Source organism: Phragmites australis, chromosome 6 (assembly GCF_958298935.1).
Source record: "Phragmites australis chromosome 6, lpPhrAust1.1, whole genome shotgun sequence".
In the NCBI taxonomy this organism is placed as follows: domain Eukaryota; kingdom Viridiplantae; phylum Streptophyta; class Magnoliopsida; order Poales; family Poaceae; genus Phragmites; species Phragmites australis.
Window position 1 is genome coordinate 24,349,822 of NC_084926.1, and position 23,063 is coordinate 24,372,884.

The 23,063-nt window shown below is 42.5% G+C and overlaps 1 protein-coding gene and 2 long non-coding RNA genes across 5 annotated transcripts; 1 reads left to right on the plus strand and 2 right to left on the minus strand.

Annotated features, from left to right (window-relative positions):
- Nucleotides 1-6,085: 6,085 nt before the first annotated feature.
- Nucleotides 6,086-7,812, minus strand: LOC133920562 (uncharacterized). Of its 3 annotated transcripts, none has more exons than XR_009910123.1 (3): nt 7,639-7,812; nt 6,590-6,692; nt 6,086-6,360 (listed from the first exon to the last, which is right to left on the minus strand). It is a non-coding gene; the product is annotated as an uncharacterized LOC133920562 (long non-coding RNA). The 3 variants fall into 3 exon arrangements; XR_009910122.1 differs by adding an exon at nt 6,457-6,500 and having other exon boundaries at nt 6,590-7,812; XR_009910121.1 differs by having other exon boundaries at nt 6,590-7,812.
- Nucleotides 7,813-7,823: 11 nt separating this feature from the next.
- LOC133920561 (uncharacterized) lies at nt 7,824-9,650 on the plus strand. The gene is made up of 3 exons (XR_009910120.1): nt 7,824-8,033; nt 8,101-8,201; nt 8,811-9,650. It is a non-coding gene; the product is annotated as an uncharacterized LOC133920561 (long non-coding RNA).
- Nucleotides 9,651-13,130: 3,480 nt separating this feature from the next.
- Nucleotides 13,131-13,940, minus strand: LOC133923087 (B3 domain-containing protein Os02g0683500-like). The gene has a single exon (XM_062368540.1). It carries the CDS (start codon nt 13,938-13,940, stop codon nt 13,131-13,133), a length of 810 nt encoding a protein of 269 aa, XP_062224524.1.
- Between the last annotated feature and the right edge of the window lie 9,123 nt (nt 13,941-23,063).

Below are 23,063 nucleotides of genomic sequence, written 5' to 3' on the forward strand. Positions count from 1 at the left end.
CTGTATGCTTACGTTCCCCTGTGCGCTCCTCCTGTACTTGACATAAACAATTATAATTTCTTAACATAGATCACCTAACGTAATAATGGTATGTACAATAACACACTTACTCGTGTGCCCGTCCAGTGTCTCGTGAATGTGGTACTGGCACCAACTGTCGGTGCCCGAACTGCCTCTGTACACACTCAGGAGAATATACTTTCACACTGTTCATGTACAACAAGAAGCATCTGATCATACGTAAGTCTGAGTCACGCAAACAAGAGGGTGTGATGAGGCCTCCAGTCGCACTTTTGGCCACTCGTGCCATACGCCATGGATCCCATTCCACAAGATCAATGCTGAGGACGTCCAGATCACTTATCACCCAGTTACCATTATCTTGCTGGTGAGTCCATCTCAGCTTGCATGAAACCACCGATACCTCATCATAGACCTCATGTCATCTGCAAGGCCATCAGAGATGGGGACTGCATTGTAGCTCTTCCTCACCCACGATTGACAAACTGGGAGGTACTCCTAGCTCTATAGGTGTAAAAGGTGTAGGCACCCTGAAACAGACCTCGTCTTCTTTGATCGCTGGGTTGCGGCACACGATCTTTTGTACGTAGCAGCTAGCACAGTAGATCCCCAACTGTAAGATGTCGGCTCATAAGGACGTAACACGAGCTGACCCGCTAACCATACAATATGAGGTAGGACATAATCGCCTACCGTGTTGCAGAACATGATACCTCCCAGCATGATATACAGGTACACCTCATAACGCTGCATAATTGTAGTCTCGTCTGCATTTGGTGGGCACAAACCTAACTACGGTAGCCCGCTAACCATACAATATGAGGTAGGACATAATCGTCTGCCGTGTTGTAGAACATAATATCTTCCAGCATGATGTATAGGTACACCTCATAATGCTGCATAATTGTAGTCTCGTCTGCATCCGGTGGGCACAGATTGAACTACGGTAGCACATGAATCCAGGACATAGAGAGGCCAACATCCTTCATGTCATATTGCACACCAAACCAAAATGATGCAGAGACTCCATGAAGCATGAAGAACACTAGAACATATGAAGTGCATTACATAACAAATAATTACTTGGCTTGAATGCAACTCTTCCACTGCTCCTTTGCTGGTTGCGAAAGAACTAATGGGGTGCCCCTGATCGGTAGCCCGAACAGCATGGTCACGTCCCTCAAAGTTACGGCCATCTCGCTAAAAGAAAAGTGGAACGTGTGCATCTCAGGACGCCAGCGATCGACGAGACCTATGAGCAGTGACGCCTCAATCGGCAGGAGGGGAATCCTGCCACCGCCCGCCATGGGAGCTTCGGCCATCATGAGAGCGAACGGTAGTAGTCCTGCCCGTGAGAGTGGCTCGTCGAATCAAGGGTCTAACTCCTTAATCTTACGCACACTCTGGCACGCAATGGAACCAACTACAAATGTATCCAATACATGTATTGAGTAAGTAACATGTTATTTTGGCAATTGAAATGCACGTATAATCGTTGTACCTGATGCCCTATGAAAATCATTCTTCCCCTGTGGTTCTCATCGTACCGCAGCTGAAGAAGCTCGGGAAGACGACTGTGAGCCATGACAATGACTTCAAGCTTCATGGTTCAATAAAAAATAACGTAAGACAACAGCTATTACATGTATCGTATATTACATGAACATGTATGTGATGCCAGTACCCTTACGATATATTACAAAATAGGTAGAACAAATAATAAGTGAATAACGATTTACAATACAAACCATATCTGTGATTAACTTCATAAAACAAACTAAATTGCAACAATTCTAATACAATACGGTTTGCCTGATAGTTTACTGTGGGGTTGGACAAGTCCTCCTGTCATGGCCAGATTATTTGCAAATTTTGCACTTACGTAGGCCGTCAACAGCATCTGTTGCATCCATGTCACCTTGCAGCCTCGAGGCTCTAGGCCTTCTAGGATACGTGTGTCATGCTCGGGGATAGGGTACCTACTTAGGCTTCCGGATCGCTTTGTACCTGCTTCTCCTCGCGTTGCTACTCATCCTGGCTATTGCTGCTCCTCCTCGCTGCTCCGCTGCTACTATTCGTCGAACGCTGCTACTACTCCTCTCCTTGCGCTGCTACTCCTCGCCGCGCTGCTGCTTCGATGCTGCTAATCGTCGAAAGCTGCTACTACTCCTCTCCTTGCATTGCTACTCCTCGCTGTGCTACTACTCCGCTGCTGCTAATCGCCGAACGCCGCTGTCCTTTTATAGGCTGCATGCAACGAAAACTAAATTGCAGAAGCTTGCATGCGCGTGACACGACCAAAAGCAATCTAGCCTACCGGCCATCCATGCCCAAAGCAAAGCTCCGAATCCAAAAAAACGACGTACCAAAAGCACCAAAAGCAACCACAACGTAAGTTGACGTGACCGTACGGTAGGCAAATGCCATATTTGGCATACTGTGTGTCGAATACGGCACTGTAACCCATATTCAACACACCGTGTGTTGAATACGGTTGATATTCTCCCACCAAACATATGATAAATACTTAAACCAACAGCACCAACTATTGGTGCTTAATCGGTTTAAACATGTCTATGGTATTCAAAATCCTCTTCCAAACTATCCCTAACATCCTCTCAAATCTCGTCTCAACAATAGTATTATCATCCCAACTCATTATCTGTTCATCTGAACAATAGTATTTATCATCCCAACTCATTAACTCATGAAACAATTTAGTAAAAGAATCTGATTGTTTAAGAAATTCATTGTGCAATAAATTTAGGGATTGAGGAAGCGCATAGTAGTTATCTGTAACAAACCTGAGAATGTATACAATGTTAAAACATAGGTCAAGCTATATCTAGGTAATTTACACAAAATATAAAAAGGGTTCTGATTGATCAGGAAATCGATTAATTAGTAGTTAGTACAGATCTTTGACACACCTCCTCCAGTATGCGAGCTCTAAACCACGTGCGTATCTGGTGCTACCTAGTGGATGTGCCTAGCACCCCTGCCATGATGGGGTACACCATGCGCCCGACATCTCAATGTTTCACTCTACATGGTTTCATTGGCAATGTTTCCTATGAGTTTACCCTGTGCATCAACCACATAATCTGCAACCTAACTAATGTGCAGGTGTTGGGCGAGTTGCGCTCCAAGGTGTGGCTTTGGGACAACTCTTCCTCACCATGCCAGGAGGACAAGATCGGCTAGAGCATGGATGCCTAACGCGAGAATTCGGCTCGCCCAACAAAGAAGCGGTGACAGCCAGGGCTAGGGCTACCGTTGTCCTCTACTGTGTGTGGAAGACGTAGGCGCCCAAGGCTGGCCGTCGCAGCCACATCATCATCAAGATCAAGTTGTCATCAAGTCATTTTTAGATTAGGAAATAAATATATCTTAAATAGGAATAGTTTATATATATATATATATATATATATATATATATATATATATAAGGAACAATTTGGATTTTAATTAGGAAAGAGATCGTAGTTTGCTTGGGAGTCAAGTTAAGTCAACTATATATAATGAGAGGTATTGTATCATTTGGAATTAAGAAATAAAAGAGATATTGCATCTCTTATCTCTCTCCCTATCCACCTGTGGGTACTGTTCATGTCAAACAGTACCTCACATCATCACGACCACCAGCCGCATGCTGCCATCTACCTTCCTCCGTGCCACCAGCCACCACGGGATGCACGAAGGACCCCAAGCCACACCCTTCAACCTTCTTTGGCTATGATCTCCACTACCCCTCCCACAAATCAGCGCCCACTACAACATCTGACAATAAAACCTACACAGCTCGGAGTTAAGAACTTTGATACACACATGTCAATTACTACTCAAATTTCTCAAAATGATAGGAGTTGTTTCCATTTAAAATTGGAAGAAACATATGAAATAAATAATCTTATCTGCAGGTGACATGATACTGACAAGTAAAGAGAGCACTTTAAGTTAACAGTACAATTTACATATACGAAAAACATCTGAATTTCAAAATGGGTCAATACCCACCTTGGCCTCCACGAGGCTCCACAACTGTGATGCTTCACGATTTTAGCTGATATGTTGCCAGAAATGGAGATTCTTGTAGATTGTGCTAGTGTGAAGCTTACATAGGATCAAAATATATTAATAAACAAGGCAAACATACAAAGTTTATTATAGACTACAACCCAACAATGGCGGGATAAAGTCCCCGGCAATTTTGGTCTTGCAATAGTACTTAACAACACAACAGCAGGACTATCACCCAAAGCTGCAACACAGTTTATTAATCCATGTGGTGCTGAACTCGGCGCCAAAACGAATGGTGTTGCGGCACGGTAACTCAAACAACACTATTTGTGTGCCACTTACAAAACTCATCGCTACCGAAATGAGGATGGATGTCGAGGTCAACCCAGAAAACCTAACACTCTTCTTTGCCATTCCCACCCAAAAATACAAAACTTGAATCCCTATGCGTAAATGTCAGAGCACCTAAGTGGAATCCTCAAAAGTGAGGAGAGAAGTGCCACTCTTGGCTTCCAAGGTCATTGTGAAGTATCTCTCCGCGTCTTGCATCGAGATTTGCAGTTAGTTCAGCTTAGTCACATTACTCGGTGTCAGCATCTTCTTGAACATCTTCTCCAACTGAATCACCTGCGTGTTCCTTTTCCTGCCTGGCTGCCTCCATGCAGAGCTGATGCCCTATGGCTATTGCTCATGATGCAGACCTGGATGCCTATAGGGAGACTATACTTAGGGGATGAGATGGGGTTTACTATAAGGAAGGGCTTTCACGTGATGGAGCCTTCTCCTCTTGCACCCGCATCCACCTTGAAAGCCTTCTCGCCAAGAAATATCCATAAATTTGGACTAGTAAGAGGCAGGGTCAGCAATAAATTTAGGGTAGTAAGAGTTAGGCACACATACAGATTTGGCGACTGAATGATGAATGGCAGAACAACATAGAACATTAACATATAACTTGTTATGTTCATTAAATTTTCGGTGATATCCGGGAAAGTGGCTTTAGTGTTTTTGGGTGTACAATAAAAATAAACCGCCGTTCTCCATGGGAAGAGTAGGGAGGTTTCCTGAGAGCTTTTTGTATCTGCTCAGTTTGTTGTCCTTATCTTTTTTTCCTCCCTTATTCTCTATTTTCTGTTATGGTAAAGCATGGACAGATCTGGCAATGGGTTGATGAATTGTTGAACAAAATAGTGTCTCAAAATATTGCTTATTGTGTCTATTAATTTTATTTTGTTGACATGCATGAAAGTGGCTTTAGTAATTTTGGTAGTACATTGAAATATGTGGTTCTCTCACGGGAAGAGTAGGGACGATTTCGGAGAGCTTGTTGTACTTGCATAGTTTTGTGTGGTCCTTCTTTTTTTCCTTATTTTTTGTTATCGCAAAGCTTGAAACACACTCATGTTGCGTGAGCATGTTTAACTTATGACATGATTCTTGGTTATAAATTTAAAGCGGTAAAAGATAAGCATTATTTCAACAATGTGAAATGATGACATACTGATGAGGAAGAGTATCAGCGGGACATACATATGGACCCTTTTTAGTACATACAGGCATTTGTCGAGACATCCTAGAAAGTGCCTTAGACTGTAGTAGCTGCTAACCCACCGCTTAATCCACAAGTCAATGGTAGAGACATTTTAGAAACTGCCTTAGGATTTTTCCTTTAGAGAAGTAAGATTTGTAGAACGTGAAAAGAAGAATCATCACTAGACTACTAGAGGCGTCTTCTCAATGCTTCAGAAAGCGTCCCATCTAGGATTAGATAAGAGTTATTTCTAAATAGTAAAAATGCTACGTCGCCTGGGTTCGAATCTCAGATTTTGTGCCAGTATTTTCGTGTTTCTGTTTTGCAGACAAGAGTCTCCATTGAACTAGGGTGAATTTCAAAAAATTAATTATTTTATGCCAATTTTTCGTATTTTTGCTTTACTAACAAGTAAAGCAAAAATAAAATTGATTCGAACCGACAAATGAACTCCGAATGTCATGCTTATGAAGTTGCGAACTTGACAAGAGACCACAAGTAGCAATAGAACTATAAAGAAGGTGATTTTCTATCTATCCATTTATTATTTTTCAAAATACAAATTGTTGAATAATCTGAACAAAATTAAAAAATACAAAAAAAGAATTTCAAACTATAATACAAATCCCTAGGTGACTATTGTTGCCACGGTCATCACAGATGTAATATTTCGACGGTCATCATAGTTTCCCAATAAATAAAAGTAGCAGTTGCTATAGACTAGGTAGTAACTTAAAATATCCACATCGCAGCAAACAGCAACCAATAAATCGTCACTCTGTGGAAATCTGAAAAAGAAGCACGAAGCAATTAGCACAGACTTCAGATTTTGGAAATAAATCAACGAGCAACTAGCTATTCCCTCGCATCAAACTAACACGTACCTAATGTTAGCTATTCCAATTTCGAGGCGAGCTGTCTGGCTCACCTACGAAGTCAACCATATTAATTCATTGTCTTCAGTTTTAGCACAAAATTCAGATGAAAAATGAAAGGATGCAGAGCTGAACATCATACCAAAATATCGGTGACCTTGTATTGCGCTCAGGGGATTACGACATTGTTGTCAAGAACAGTATCAACAGGTACCTCACCATGGAAGATCCTTGTATTATAATCCCTGAACAAATCCATAAAAAAGTAAGTGTTCGTGCACAATATTTTCCTCTAACCAATACTGATTCATACATTTCTAGAGGGACAATGTATTTTGTTGCCCCTTGCTGATTTGGAGAAAGCAAAATAATTAAACTTCCTGAGACCTTTTCGATAGTCAGCAGTGCACCTATTGCAGGACATTATACGTAGTTACTCCTGAGAAGATTAAATTTGACCAAAATTTGTGGTACTGAGGTTTAATTACCTTAATGATTGCATCCAGTGTTTGTCCATTCTTGCTAATTTGGAGGTATTGTTACGCAATCATGAGCAATGTTTAAAATGAAATGTTTTGGTACGGCATCATATAGACAAGGAAAAACACATACATATGTAGACCACCTGAATCAAAATTGCCATCTCTAGAGTGTCGAGTGAGGGAGGGGAGCATTTCGTATGCAAAAAACAGCAAGAACCATACAAAAATCAACTACTGTATAATCTTATAATAGTTGGGCTAGAGAGGTGCACGAGCCTAGTAATACTGAAGATGATACAGTAGTCAAGTCTGACAGCATGTTGATTAAACTCTCCTATTATTAAAAAAATCAGACTTCAATCTGCACTGACTGAAACAACAGGAACTATGAAATTACAGAGTTGACTTGTGCTTAACAATGAACATACCTTCATTGAAATTTTAGCTAGCTGCCTAGTGGTGATTGGTGAACTAGTACACACAAATGAACCAATTACCCCACATAAGCAATACCAAATAGGGTAATCTTGCTCTGCCGTATCACCAGCATATCAAAAAAGTAATCTGCGGCGAGGTCACGGAGGCCATGTCTAGAGGGTGCTGGACGGCTGCTGCACGTGCTTTTGCGCCCACTTGCTGCCTCCAGTCGCGCCGCCAGAATCACGCGCACAGGAGAATGGAGAATCAACAGATTAAGTCAGGGGATAACCTCGGCATGGAGTGGAGAAGAGCATCGCTACTTTACGAAGGAGTCGTTGTGCTAGAGCCGAAACGGCCGACGTCGCTTCTGGCGAATGACCTTGACGAGGTGATCGCTCCTGAATCCCATTCGTTGCACAAAAAGTTAACAAGGCAGCAGCATCTCTTCTCCTATACACTTACAGGTGGGCACATTCTTATCCTTTCCTTCCTCATTTTCCAAATCAAGTTTAGATAAGAAAATAGAGTACGCTCTGAAGCCTCCTCCAACAGAAGGTGCTGCATGCCGTCTCTGCGGGCCACCAAGGCACTAATCTTCTGCATCATCTCCACCCTGCCGCCACACCATGGTTAGGCTTAACGCCGCCAGCCTTTCAGATTTTGCTATTCAGGAAGCCTATTGAGGTAATATATCTTCATTTACTCACATGACTGAATTTGGTAGACATCTAATGCAACAATCTCCAATCAGGCAGCTCAGGCAATAGAGAAGATCCTTCATACTATCAAGAAGAAAGCTACCCTGTGGGTGCAGATGGGCGCACATCTGTCAATGCTACATCCAGTTTCTGGGTAAGGCCCCTCAAACAACTGGTAAATATAATTGATCAGTAGTTCTTGTACAGATGTTGATTTATCTCCTTTCTTTTCATTCGTTTGAAATTCCCACTTTACTATGTAAACAACCATTGTACATTCCATACTAAATATGAAGATTAGGCACTCTCTTTTATTATTGAAAAAACTTGAAGCAAAAGCAACCAAGAGATGTTTTCTATTACCACTATTTGGCCTACGAAATGCTTCGTTGAAGATCAATTTATTCAATATCTTTAGTTTGTTTGGGGTTAGTTACTAACAGAGGTTGTCATCCCTGTCGTTGAGATTCACGAGGATAGCATTTCCTGTTGTTGTTACCTTGTGACTCCTTTTTTATTTTTCAATGGGAGGGAATATGCATTTTTATGAATGAGAAAGAATAGGAAACGAGTAGAATGCAAGTATGAAGGCATCGCACCCTCAACAATTGAGCTAGTATTGCCTTGATAAGTCAGAAGACACGTGCAGATTTTTATTGTGGCTAATACATTAGGCTCTACCTTAAGTTAAATGTAATCAGTCGGTAGAGTTTTTGCATTAAGTAGAAATTTAGGTAGTAACATTTCGACCTTTCTGTTTCAGCTGCTTCACTCAATGATGGATAGAAGCTAGACTAGATGAGTAAAGTGAGAACTAGTGAAGAATACATGTTGACTTAATCCTGACCGTTCCAGGTCTAGAGACAAATGTGTGTAAGCTTGTATTAGATGGTTCACGAATGTTGTACTGTGAGCTGTCAAAACAGAGTGTTGTGCTGTAAGTTCTAGTAGCACACGTTTAAGCTAATGGAGAGTGTTCTTAATGGTTCCTTGTTCTCTAAAAGGAACCTTATGTTTCTTGTAAAAAAATTTAAGCCTTTGTAAAAGGAGAAAAGTTGGAACAAAAGTTCTGCTGCTCTTCCATGACAAAAACTCTCTGCCTTCTTCTCTGATTGATTCAATACTAACACCTGGTCTTAGAGCCTGGTGCTAGTCTTAGTTCGCTTCAATGACGCTCGTTCTTCAGCAAGGAGTGAAGGATACCGGCAGTGTGTCATATCTGATGTTGACGCCATCCAACTACATCACGTGGGTGATCAAGGTGGAGGCAATTTTGGATGCCCAGGGAGTCTGGGAAGCCATTGAATCGGAGGCCGGTGTGGCCGTGGAGGTAAAGAAGGATAAGAAGGCAAGGGCGTTTCCAGAGGATGTTCTCCTCCAGGTGGCGAAGGCCTATTAGGTGAAGAGAGGTCGTGGGTTTTAGTCCCATTTTTTAGTAGAGATAGAGGGAGACCAACCTAAAAAGAGTTGTGTTCTCCATCCCACTAGCACATGTGGATGAGAGAACTAGAGAACGCTCACGAGTGCTAGCTCACCCTGCCTCGTCAGGCTGAGCTGTTGTTGTGGTTGGGGTGGGGGTGAAGGCGGCAGGCGCATGACACCTGTGTGAATGGTCTATTGAAATTAGGTCCAGTTGCTTGCATATGTGTGGCCTCCTTTTCTAGTTTTATTCTTTTGCTACGTGAAAAAATGGTCCACTGTTATCTACAAAAATCGTGTCAGTTAAATTCAGATTGTGACACGTAATCGAGTCCGATCATGACACGTCGCAACCACATAGTTTCCTCTACATATACCTACCGGTCGCCGCCATAAAGGATATACACAATTAGGGTTTTGCCTCTCCTCTTTGCTACATCGCCACAGGTAGTCTACTCAGTCCTACTGTGCTTGGGTGCCCCGACGATTGGGAGGGTAAGTCTCCATAATCCACCGTCCTTGCAATCCTGAATTCAGAGAGGACAAATAAGGTTCTTGCGAAGTCCTCTGCATGGCTACCGTATTTTGCTTCCTCTTCACCATCGACTACACGTGGTCTGCTTCTTATTCACCAGTGTCTGGTGCATCAACATCACAGGGGCTTCTGCGTCTCCCACTCCTTCATGCTAAGCAGTACTTTAATGTTCCTGTTAGCATGTGCATTTGATATTTACATGTGTATTTTTATTATATACAAGTTTATATACTGTACTGTCGCTACATCATGAAGTTAGTTTATCAATTTTTATATATGTTCTATTTAGAAATTAAATTAAATCTAAAAATACACTTTTATCCAATATCTCTTCCCCTTCTCCTTTGCCTCTATGGTGATCCTCAACTCCTGCACCAGAATGATTGAGATCTAAGTTGCCACCATCACATTCCATATCACGATGTCCTCGCGCTTCTAAGTGTCGATGACATCTAGCCTCCACACCGGCCATGCATCCCACCTCCCCCCGCGGCCCTTGAGGGGCGGTGCTAATCCGCGCATGTGCGCTACTTCCCAACACGCGGGCAATTTCGGACAGCTAAACGACAGTGTCCCGCCGTCTTGCTCTTCCGCCTCCGCCTATATCTCCCCCGATGGCGCCCTGCTCCTCGCCTCGGCCCCATCCTCCCACCACCGCCGCACCAACCCGCCATCCACTAACCCCGCCCAGTCCTCACCCCTACCGCGGATGCCGCCCATCGGTGGTCCTCCATCGCCCGACCTCAGCCCCCCCCGCCACCTCCACCTCATCGGCCGCCGCCCTTGAACCTCCCTCTTGGCCTACCGGGCAATGGAGCCTAACTCAATCCCAAACCCTAACCTGACCACTAAATGATAGGATCGGGCTAGGCCGTGACTTATCAAGTCACGCGTGCATAACAGGATTTTCAGCCTCGGAGCTGGTAGCAAGATGGAGCCATTGCCCGGTAGGAGTGTTTGCAAAAAATAGCAATCCAGAAGATTGGAGTGTTTGCAAATGAGTCCAAAATAGTATTGCCTCTAGTCACAAATAAGTGTCATTTTGAACATAACATAGTCCTTAAAATATATCTTTGATTACTATTTTTTGTATAATATGTTTATAAAATACAGTAAAATTATGCTATTATAAAACTACTTTTCAAGACAAATATACTTTATCATTTTCAATTATTCAAACTCAATACTCCATCCGTCTCAAAATTGATAACGTTTTAGCCTTTTCTACAATATTCAAAATACTTGACGTTCTACGATTTTAGGTTAACTTTAGTCTAAGTTTTCTAATCTTACTCCCTTCATTAAGTAACTTACTTTTCAATGTAAATCTCATTTTCCACATAATAAATGGTATTAAAAGAGGATAAGATGGTTATTTTATCGTTCACTTAATACTTAGACTTAACTCTAAAAATATTATCTGTTTTGAGACAGAGGGAGTACATAAAAGAGTAATTTATAGTTAAAATTTGAAAATATTAACTGCATTCCAAAACGATACTTATAACGGGAGGAAGAAGTTCCCTAAGCAGTTTTGCTTTAACTTTTTTTATACCTATTCACACTTCCTCTGCTTTTTATTTACTTAATGTGGTCCTACTCCTCGTGTGTTACAATCGCTCTAAGCCTATCCTCTCAGGCGGGTTCTGTATGTCGAAGTAGAGTGTTGGTTTATCATCAGGTGGCTGGTGGTGTAATGACAATGTTAAATGGAAAAATAAGACAGCGCCACCTGGTCGCCGGTGACTAATTATAACCATAGGCATATTTTGTTCGCAAAACAAAGCGCTAAAATATATTGTGGAAATAGCATGCAGTACTAACTACGCAATGATGTTCTGCAATATTTACCAGCATGTTTAGTTCTAGTTTTCTAGTCGTATGACGGCAGCGTTGACAAGAAAACCCACACAAATTGCGCTTAGAATTGCAATACACAGAAGTATTGCTACCAGGTCATTAACTGGATTGTGCAAAATGGTAGAAAACATACGACACTACACAAATCACACTATTACATATAGTTTTTAACGTATATCATAGACCAAGAATAAAGGCGTCTGTTCGAAAGTGTGTGATATTATTTTTTGAACAATAACAATATTTTTAACATAGGAAAAACAAAAAATATTTTGCACCCGAAGCACACCCAAAGTCACACGTCATGCAATTTTTCACTTGCGTGCTGTTTGTAGGTGTCAAATGTATCTTCTTTAGCATCTCATCTGTACATCATTGCTAATAGTAATAGAATATTTTATCCTTTTAATCTTTGTTGTCTAAAACTTTGGATAATTATTTGTGTATCTAAATAACTTTAAACAAGAAAATTTATAACTATAAAGGTATAGATCTTGTCAAAAACTACATATTTCATATAAATTTTTTCTTCATCCGTCTTTGTATAAATTTTCAAATGTATACTGTAGATAGATAATTATAAAAAAATTGTCTGTGTAGTGTTGAATGACACAGACGACTTCGTATGAAAAACCATCTGTGTCTAATAGCCATTTACACACAGATGATCTTTTAGTAAAATTGTCTATATGTTCTCGCTCTCCTAGATGGCTAGAAAGATCACTGATACTTTTCTTGTTAACCATCTATGCATAATTTATTAGTAGCAGTTTTTAAGTAATCGTGTGATGTTGTTTCTGCTATTGCTGTTTTTGTGATAGTGTGATTTAAAAAATAATATCCTGCAGGAGGTATGATACTGTTATTTCACAAGAAAAAGAACACTTAAATTAATAGTGCAACACGTATAAAGAGCTGATAAAATAGTAAGGGGGCTACCACCCGCCTTGGCCTCCATGTACGATTTTACCTGAAATGTTGCGACAAATGGATTCTATACCATATTGCTACTGTGAATGTGAAGCTCCATCCATAGTATCTAAATAGATCAACAAACATAGCAGAACACACAAAGTTTATTACAGATTATAAACCCGGAAACGAGGCGATAAAGCCACCAGCAGTTTGGTTTTACAGCAGTACTAAACACATGAGCAGCAGCAGCAAGGACAACACCAAGAGCTGCAGCGTTATTTATTCATGTGGGCAGGTGCAGGACTTGGCGCCAACCGAAACACAAACGGTGCTGCCGCCCACCCCCACAGGAACTCAAGCAGCACTGCCTGGATCAGGGATAACGAGGTTGACACCGAAAAGCCGCACACGCTTCTCTGCCACCGCCTTGCCATTGCCAAGCGTCGCCGATTCAGGAGCTATGGGTGGCTGCGGCACTTGCGTCCCTGCAGATCCATAGCACAGAGGGTGCTGCCTTGCTGGTCCGGATCCGTAGATGCTCCTGCGCCTGCGGAAGCGGAGGCCCTGACGCAGCGGCTGGTCGACGTATGGCGTGCTGGGTGCTGGAGTGAGGCCGCGGAGCACCGCAGCTGGAGTGGGATGTGGCGCGGAGACGCCAGCGCGTTTCCTGCATCGAATGAATCGGCGGTTGCCTGCAGCCTCACCGGCGCCGCGGTAGATGGACACCAAGTCCCCGGCGTTGAGCTCCTTGATCCGGACGAAGGCCTTCCAGCACTTGGTCAGGACGTAGCCGCGGCTGCTGCTCCAGAAGCAGTAGCGGAAGTGCCACAGCTTCCCAGTGGAGCAGTCCTCGAAGGTGAGGAAAGAGACACGGTTGCTCTTGGGTCTTGAGGCGGCCATAGGGAAGTACTTCTCCGCGTTTCGCCGAGGGATCAGGAAACGGTTCAGCTTACCGATGTCGCTTGGCGTCAGGATCTTGCTGAACAGGTGCTCCACCTCGATCACCTCCGTGTCCATGTTGTTACTTCCACGCAGAGCCGACGCTGACAGGGATGCCGATGCGGAAGCGGCCCAAGCGGAGACGTACCTTTGGGACGAGACGGGGTTTAGCGCAAGGAAGGGGACCTCCCGCGATGGAGCCTTCTCCTTCTCATGCAGTTCCATCTCCGAAAGCTTTCTCATCAAGAACTCCATAGATCTGGTGTGTACTATAAGGCAGGTGTAAGATGGATCTGAGTGTGGTAAGAGAATAAGGGTAAGATAGATCTGAGTGTGGTAAGCGACTAAGGGTAATAGACAGATTTGAAAAAAGGATGGATGAACCGTCGAACATAATAGTACATTAATATACTTCTTGTCATATCTATTAATTTATTTTGTTGACATGCAGAAAAGTGACTTTAGCGATTTGGTAGCACATTGAAAATATCTGTTTTCCTGTAGGAAGAGTAGGAGGATACTAGAACTTATCACATTTGCATAGTTATGTTTGTCTACATCTTTTTCTTTTCCTTCTCTCTATTTTCTTTAATCACATAATATAGAGTATACTATGTTTCTCGTATGAGAAGTAGAGAGGATTTTCAACATATGTTTTCTATATGTCTGGTGTAATAAGAGGCGGGGCAAAGATAGATCTAAGTATAGTTAGAGGCGAGGAGCAATAGACAGATATAAAGAAAAGTTGGTGAATCGACGAACACAATAATATATTAAAATGCTTCTTGCTGTATCTATTTATTTTTTTGACATGTCGGAAAACGACTTTAGCGATTTTGGTAGCATATTGAAAACATATGTTTTTGCACAGGAAGAGTAGGAGTAATACTTGTCATATTTGCATAGTTATGTGTGTCAGCATCTTTTTCTATTGCTTCTTTCTATTTTCTGTTATCACAAAACATGGAGCATACTATGTTTCTCACATGAAAAGTAAGAGGATTTCCATCATAACAATTTCATAGGTCTAGTGTACTTAGGGGGGATAAAGATAAATCTAAGTAAAGTAAGAGACGAATGATGGGAAAAAGATAGATATGAGTGTAGTAAGAGGCGAGGGGGCAATAGATAGATCTGAAAAAGGATGGATAAATCATGGAACATAATAGTGTATTAACATACTTCTTGTCGTATCTATTGATTTTTTTTGGACATGCATGAAAGTGACGTTAGCGATTTTGGTAGCATATTGGACATTTGTTTTCCAACATGAAGAGTAGGGTCATTATGAGAACTTATCGTATTTGAATAGTTATATGTGTCTGTACCATTTTCTTTTCCTTCTCTCTGTTTTCTATTATTACAGAACATGGAGTGTACACTGTTTCCCACATAAAGAGTAGGAGGATTTCCAACAGGTAATCATATTTACATTCATATAACAAGCCATTGGAAATCCTTTAACTCTTCATGTGGGAAAATTATGGTTTTCAATATACTAACAAAATCTCTAAAGCCACTTCCCTACATGTCACAGTAGCCTAATAGTATGGTAAAGCACTATATTGTTGACCATTCATCAATCCATCACGAGATCTATCTCTGCCCTCTGTTACTTACTATGCAAGATTATTTCTACCCCACAACTTAGTATGCTAGATCATCCTTTTATGATCCTCTCACCACAATTACACTTATTTTAGGCGTGCAATATTACCATCAACTCATCCTCCCATTATGGCAACCCCACCCTAGTATATTATTAACTTTTTGTTACCATAAACTTATACATAGTATTATATCACAATTTCAATACGTTCACTTAATATTGTACTTCAAGAAAATAGGGAAAGAGAAAAAAGATAGTAAAAACTAAATTCCAAATATGCATACGTATGTCACGTGGCATACAAGCCGGATCGGCCATCCGCAGTGTATCCGGCCATCCCCACGCGTTGAAGTTTCAACACAATTCGTGTTCACATAGCAGCGACACTGGCATCCTCTCTGTGGCTAGGCCCATGCGACGATAGGCTTTTCAAATCTCGGGAGCCATGCCAGTTCATTTCATCCTCCTCCTCCTCTCTCTCTCTCCAAGTTCTGCCGCCCACCCGTTCGCCATAGAAGCTTGCTTGGTGAGGAACCACGCTAGGTGAGCAGGGCCCACTCCCCTCCCTCTCACCAAAATATCCTCCCTTGACTTCTCTGTTCGTTCAGATCAGGAATAGCAATGACACAACTCCCTCATCCACCCATCTCTCTCTCTCTTTGGGCGTTGAGGATTCGGTGTTCAGTATGGGAGGCCGGTCTCCACACTGCCGGATCGAAGCACATGGCACCAGATCGGGGAGGGGATGGTGCAACGACGCCTAGATCGGCGAGAGGTGACCTTGCGGACTGCCGGAGACACCGCACGAGATGTTGGGCACACGTTGGGATGCCATGCATGGCGCCAGTGACTCAGTGGGATCACCACGTGCAACACCACACTCCACCGTGCGGCACCTCGACCTCCAACGTGGGCATTCAGATATGTGGCCACTGAGGCTTGCAGACGTTGAGCTCCATTGTGGGGAGGGGGGCTTGTTGGTGTATCAGGAACCGGGGGTCCCTGAGTCCCGAGGCCCGGTCAGCCATCCGCCACATGGCGCCATTCCACGAGGTCCCACCTAAAGGATGAGAAAAGCTCAAGTCCCGGGAGAAGGTGCTCGGGGCCACAGTCAGTGGTCCCCGAGCACCCCAGTTCCCCGATGATCCACGGAGTCTAAGTACCGGGAAGAAAGTGCTCGGGGAGGTGTCCGCTCACCCCCGAGCACCCTAGTCCCCCGACGATCAAAAGAGCCAAGTTCCGGGAGAGAGTGCTCAGGGCTGCGCGCGGCAGTTCCCGAGCGCTCGGTTCCCCGAAGATCCATATAAGAGTGCTCGGGAGAGAGTGCTCGGGGCTGCACGTGGCAGCCCCCGAGCACTCGGTTCCCCGAAGGTTCGTGCACGAGTGCTTGGGAGAGAGTGCTCGGGGAGGTGAATAGTACCCCCGAACACCCGGTACCCCGAGGACAAGGATAGGCGTTCTCGGGAGAGAGTGCTCGGGGAGGTGAACAGTACCCCAGAGCACTCGATGCCCCAACGACCCAGAAAGGCCCCCGAGGGGCCCGTCGATGAGGTGTCCACCAGTCAGAGGTCCGAGGCCGCATTTAATGAGCGTGCGTGGCCTGACATCTCCAACTGCTCCCGCCGCGGCGTCAGTTCCTGCCATGTTTTGGCAGAGATGCATGGGGCTATTAATTGCATGGGTCTCGTCCCGTATCATCCGGCTTGTCTTGGGATAACATCGCGAGGATCAAGGCATTCCGTCTGCCGCCCTGCCGTGGCAGAGGAACAAGACAGGACGGGCACGCCGGGTTGCTCTGCGGCTGCCGGGTGGGCCCTCTCCACGGCGCCCCGTTGCCAGGGCGTTTATGGTGACAGGTGACCGGGCGTGCGACGCATTTTCCACCCCCGGTCACTTCACCCAGAAGAAATGATGACGCTTTTCCCAGTCATGGCGTCTTGAAACTTGTGCCCCCTCCTTCCCGTTCGGGGTATGTCTCGGCCGGCGGATACTTAAAACAGCCGGCAACACGGAAGAGAGCGAGGAACACAAAAACCAACACAGGCAATAGGCAACGGACTCACACACATACGAACTCGAGCTCTCTCGGAGAAGACCAGGCACAGTCCCAACCGAAGAACAAGGAGCCTCAGGCTCTTAGTTAGGCCAATATTCTTGTAACCAGCAACATCCTTGAGGGACTTCCTCAGGACAGTTATTGCATCCATACAGGAGTAGGGTATTACGCCCCCGTGCGGCCCGAACCTGTCTAAATTCCGGTGCATTTACTTCTTTTTGCACTAGGTCATCACCCCCACCACCGGCCGTTGCATTCATTCCATTTATTTCTCCGATGAACTTATTCAAGATCAACCCCCCGGCTGAATCTCTAAAAAGGGGTCTCTCGGGATCCCTGCGACAGGAGTTAATCCTCCGACAGGGCTGCTAGCTTCCTTGCTTTTGTTACTTCACCTATGTTGTCCTTATGTGTGTAAAACTTTCTGGACACATATAAGCCGCACTTGGTTTTGTTCGTTAACACCGGATTTGACAAGAACTCGGTTAGATGCATCATCCTAATCGGGAACTTGAATCTTACTTGATGAAATGGTCGGACAAAATGCTTACATTTGCTAGCCACGTACTTGATCTGTCGAAGCCTCATTTCACGTACTAATGGGGGCTTGACTATTACTACTAGATAACTACCATATCAAGGCACCCTAGTATTTCCCATAATTCTCAAGGCATATCTCTATCTCCGAGAAGGGGACCCTGGATGAAAGAAAACTACCCGTAGGTACCTAGGGTGTATCATAAATAGGAAAGTTTATCTCAAGAACGGGAAAGAAGACTCTAGAAAATGTAAGATGCCCCTATATACGGAACTTGGGCCCTTGCGAAGGACAACTGGAACAAGCCATTACAAGCCATCGAGAGCCAAAAGACACAACTTGAGCAAGGAAGTCACCGACTAGGTTTAGAACCATCAAGGTTAGCCATACACCCCCTTTGTACAAGCTCATATAAATACAAGACAAACAGAATGAAGGGTTATTATCCTAAGGAATGTTTGAACCTTTCTAAAAACCCCTCTATGTGTTCCTATGATTCTTCTACTCGAAGCATCTCCTTTTATTCTACAAGTTTGTAAGATTAGCGGTTCACTAATCGTCGACAAATGTACTCCTTAACAAGTTGGATATTAAATGTCCTTCAGGCTTTGCTGATCACTCCGAAAGCTTTCCTCATCACAAGGTCCCTCATATTATGCAATACCTCCAAATAATTCTCAAGGCACGCAAACTATGCCTCCGCCTCTAAATGAAAAAGGAGCTTCCATTGCTTAAGGACCAAGGGCACCCTCTCCCAAGCAATCAGGCATTAAACGCATAAAAAATGGTTCTTCGCCGTAAGGGGGTTGTAGTTAGCCCCGTGACGTTGATTTCTATGACGGCAATTTTGTCTGTAGGTCACTTGGTGTCTGTCCTAGCATGCTGAGCTAGCTCCTTGAGGTGGTTATATCTTCGTGACATCCTACATCTGAGAGGGGATGTTCGCGAGAGGATGACAGTGAAGATTGACCGCTTGATGCCATCTTGTTGAACTGCATTAGCAAAAGACCTTTACATTAGTGCATTAATGAAAAAGAAACAAATAAACTAAAAAAAAGGATAGAAATAATATGAAGGAAACAACAACACTGATTTGGCAAAATTTGGAAACATTGTAATAAAATCAGGACTGTGCTATAATTAAAAAAGCATGCAAAATAGCATATAAGATGGTATGAATGGAAACTTTACTGATATAATTCTGAAAAGTTCATATGCATGAACATGATCATTTTTCTCTTTTTAGCCTTGCATTCTTGCATTCTGACTAAATAATATGGACTAAAAAAAATTAAAGATTTAGCAAACATGCAAATAACCTACTTGAGTCTGAACTAGTTGTACATGAACTCACTAGTAGAGTTCATGCTAGAGTTAGGCATACATAACTAAACCTAGAGAAAAAAATGCAAAAAAATAGCGCAAACCCAGCTGAACTCCATAGAAAAAATATAATACTGCATAAATGAACAAGAGCATTTTAAATATGGCAATCAATAGAATATGGTGGGATAACACAAGGAACATATCAACAAGTTCACTGAACAGTGTAATAACATTAAACACAAGTTCTAGATTGAGCACAGTTCTAAATTGTCACATACGGTGTTTTTCATTTTCTTATACAACTTTTAACCACATATTCTCATTTTCATTATATATATAATAGACATGTCATATTCTAGAAATTAAATTTAGGACTTCTATGAAAACTAATGATTTTAGGTTGGTTTTTAAAATCAGAGAGGACTAATCTAATCATCTAGATGTAATTAACCCTAAAAGCTAATGATGTCCACATGGTACATGGTAATATTTTCAACTTAAGAGAAAGAAAAGAACAAAGGAAAGGCACACTGCAAGAAAACTAGCAAACCCTAGCTCTGTAGAGGAGGAAGAGGAGGAGGAGGAGGATGAGAGCCCGAGCAATACCTGATGAGTGTCGAAGGAGGATCGGTGCACCGTCGGAGGGGAGGTGGAGGGATGGGTCACCGACGCAGTGGAGGAAGAGGACCCGAGCACCGCGGCACTGGAGAGGATGATGACAAGGAGGAGTGCCTGAGTGCCGCCGCAGTGGAGAGGATGAAGAGAAGGGCCCAAGCGCCGTTGCAGTGCAGAGGCGAGGAGGACTGCCTATGCGCTGCCATAGTGGAGAGTGCCCAAGCACCACCACAATGAAGAGGACAAGTAGGAGAATGTGAAGTGCGTGCTAGATCTGTTTGAGTGAATGAACAATAGAATACATTGCTAGATTAAAATACAGAGTACAGATGGTTTTTTAATGTCCGTTTGTTTCTTAGCACATCACAGACGGTGTTTCTTAATGTCCATCTGTGCCTTGTCCCATGCCCTGTGGAGCCACACTAACAGCCACAGATGGTTTTTCTTAATGTCTGTCTATGCCCAATCCCGTGCCTTGTGGAGCCACACTAATAGTCACAGATGGTTTTCTTTTAATGTTCGTCTATGACCAAGTACAAAGACTTCCACGGAGAGCCAATGCTCACATATAGTTTTTTCTTGATGTCTACCTATGTTGTATGAACACAAATGGTTTATTACTTGATGTCTGTCTGTGTCTTCTTACTATCACATGTGTCTCTAGAATTGCTATATGTTGTCAGAGAGGATATAAATTTTAACACAGATGATATAAATTTGAATATAGGAATTTTCAATGCTGGAATTTCAACACATATATGATAGAAATTAATTTCATCACAGACAGTACTTTAGCATTAACACATATTCACATCACTTCATCAATATGGTGTGCAATTTACAAAAAATGGTATAATATCAGCAAAATGGGGAGCTTCATCATATTGATATTACTCCTCGTCAATGACATTTTCAACTCCAGCGATCTGCCTTTTTCCATTGAGAACTACATGTCAGTTATATTATGATGTATCACGCACATAAAACACTTGGATAATATGCTTACAAGAATGAATGAATCGTCCTTATATCCGACACGTTGCATGTCAATGGTAGTGATCCCATACTTGTCCATCTTCATGCCCTTTGGGCCTTGAATCCAACAGCATAGAAACATTTCTTATGGCCCTCTTTGTGCCAAGGAAGCAATTTGGCCTCTCTTTTTTTTGCAAACAAATGTTTCGACCAAGGAATTACAGGAAGATACCACATCACATTCGTAGGAGGTCCTTTGTTCCTATGGGAGTCCTCCTATCGTTATGATGCTTGTATCAAGGGGTTCCACATATAAGGCACTCATGCAAGTCTACATACTCTCCATGCTAAATAATACAGTCTTGCTTGCAAGCATAGATTCTTTCTAGCTTCAATCCCAACAGAGAAATTATCTTCTTTGCTTCATATGTGGATGTGGGTAGTAGGTTCCCATTGGGAAGCAATGCTGCTAATAGCCGTGACAAGGTAGTGAAACTCTTATCAAACCACCCATTGCTTACCTTCAATTTGAAAAGTAGGAGTACCACATGCAGCAACGTGTGTTGCTCCTCATAGTCCGAATATAAAGGTTCCTCCGACTGTCGCACAAATTCTTGAAATCTAGCAAACTCTCTATCATTGTATTTATCATTCCCCTCGGCATTGTAGACCATATGCTCCAAATATTCAAGAATATCATCACCTCAGTCCATGAAATCATCAACAATCTCTTTGACATCCATATCTGCAATAACTTCATACACATCAGACTCAAGATTCCTTGCTTCATGCATATCGCCATCAGGGTCATTCACGCCTTCTTCTCCATGCTTGGTCCAACATGTATAGTTCGGTGTGAATCCACGCATAATCAAGTGTGCATGTATATTATATGCCTTTGGAAATTTTCTCTCATTTCTGTAGTCAATGCATGGATAAGACATAAATTTCTCATTATTGTTCAACATATCTACCTCAGCAACATGCATGAATCCAGATATGCCATTAAGGAACTCATCACAAGTATGATTCTCGAGGTACATCCAATTTCGATTCGCCATGTATGATTTCTAGAAGTTAACAGTTATTGAATTTTCAACCTAAAGTCTTTTTTTAAGTGCACATTTTAGAGGTAACATAATGGTCCTGAATTAGAAAAAGACAACATATGTATATATACTAAATCTTTTATAGAACCTCAAATATTTCTAAGCTATATATGGTTATGTGAATGTATCAATTTGGAGCTAAATAAAGTTAATACTAGCCTCTAGGAATTCCAACAGAGAAAGCTCCAAACAAATCACTCGACAAAGGATGAAGCTCCAAACAAATCACCCGACAAAGGAAGGTAGCACTGCAGAGTTCAATAGAAGCTCACATATCTGGACACAATGGTTCTCAAAATGTAGCTACCAATTCGAAGCTTTGATTTTTCCTACTTGATGGATGTCCAAGCATTTTTATTGAGCACTTACTCGAGCTTAGTTGATCGGCCATGGCTGCCACACGAAGGGACGATATCGATTGGAGGTGGGTGAAAATGATCAGGTACATGCAGATGCCAGAGAGCTAGCTGGTTTGGGCTGGCTTTAGAGCACATGTGGGCCGTCATGCTAGCAATCCAACGTGATGCAAGGTTGATGGCTTGACACTGATTTGGAGCCACAGTCTAGAGAGAAAAATATTGAGGAAAAGCAGTGCACGATGGGTTGGATCAAAAGGATGCGAGATGAGATTGTCCAAGGAGGATTTTTGGATAATGTTGGGAAAAATGGAACAAGGATTTATCCAACCTTGAAATTCCTTAACCTATTCTAACATTTTTATAAATACATTTTTCCTCACACAAAACAAATTCTTTTTAAACTCTAAACAAAATTTGAGAAAAGCTTTCAAATTTTAGGAAAAATGTTATTTTATTGTTTTCAAATGCTAACAACCAAAAATAGGAATTTTGGGGTGTGACACTTGTCAATGTCGTCGTTAGTAGTTTATCGATGATCATCCAACAACGTTGTAAATTCGTCCCTCAAAATACACTCTTTGGTATCCAATATTTCGCCTACCATGGTTAGTAGAAGACAAAAGATAACAAAAGATATTATTTGTATTGACTACTAGGTGGTGGAAAGTGAAATGGAGTCACACACTGTAACACCCTGATTTCAGATTTCTCAAATTTCTCAAATTTTTCAAGATTATTGAATAGCTTCATTAGTAATATAG

Coding starts and splice junctions, on each gene's coding strand:
- LOC133923087 (XM_062368540.1), bottom strand. CDS start 13,940: ATGGAACTGCATGAGAAGGAGAAGGCTCCATCGCGGGAGGTCCCCTTC.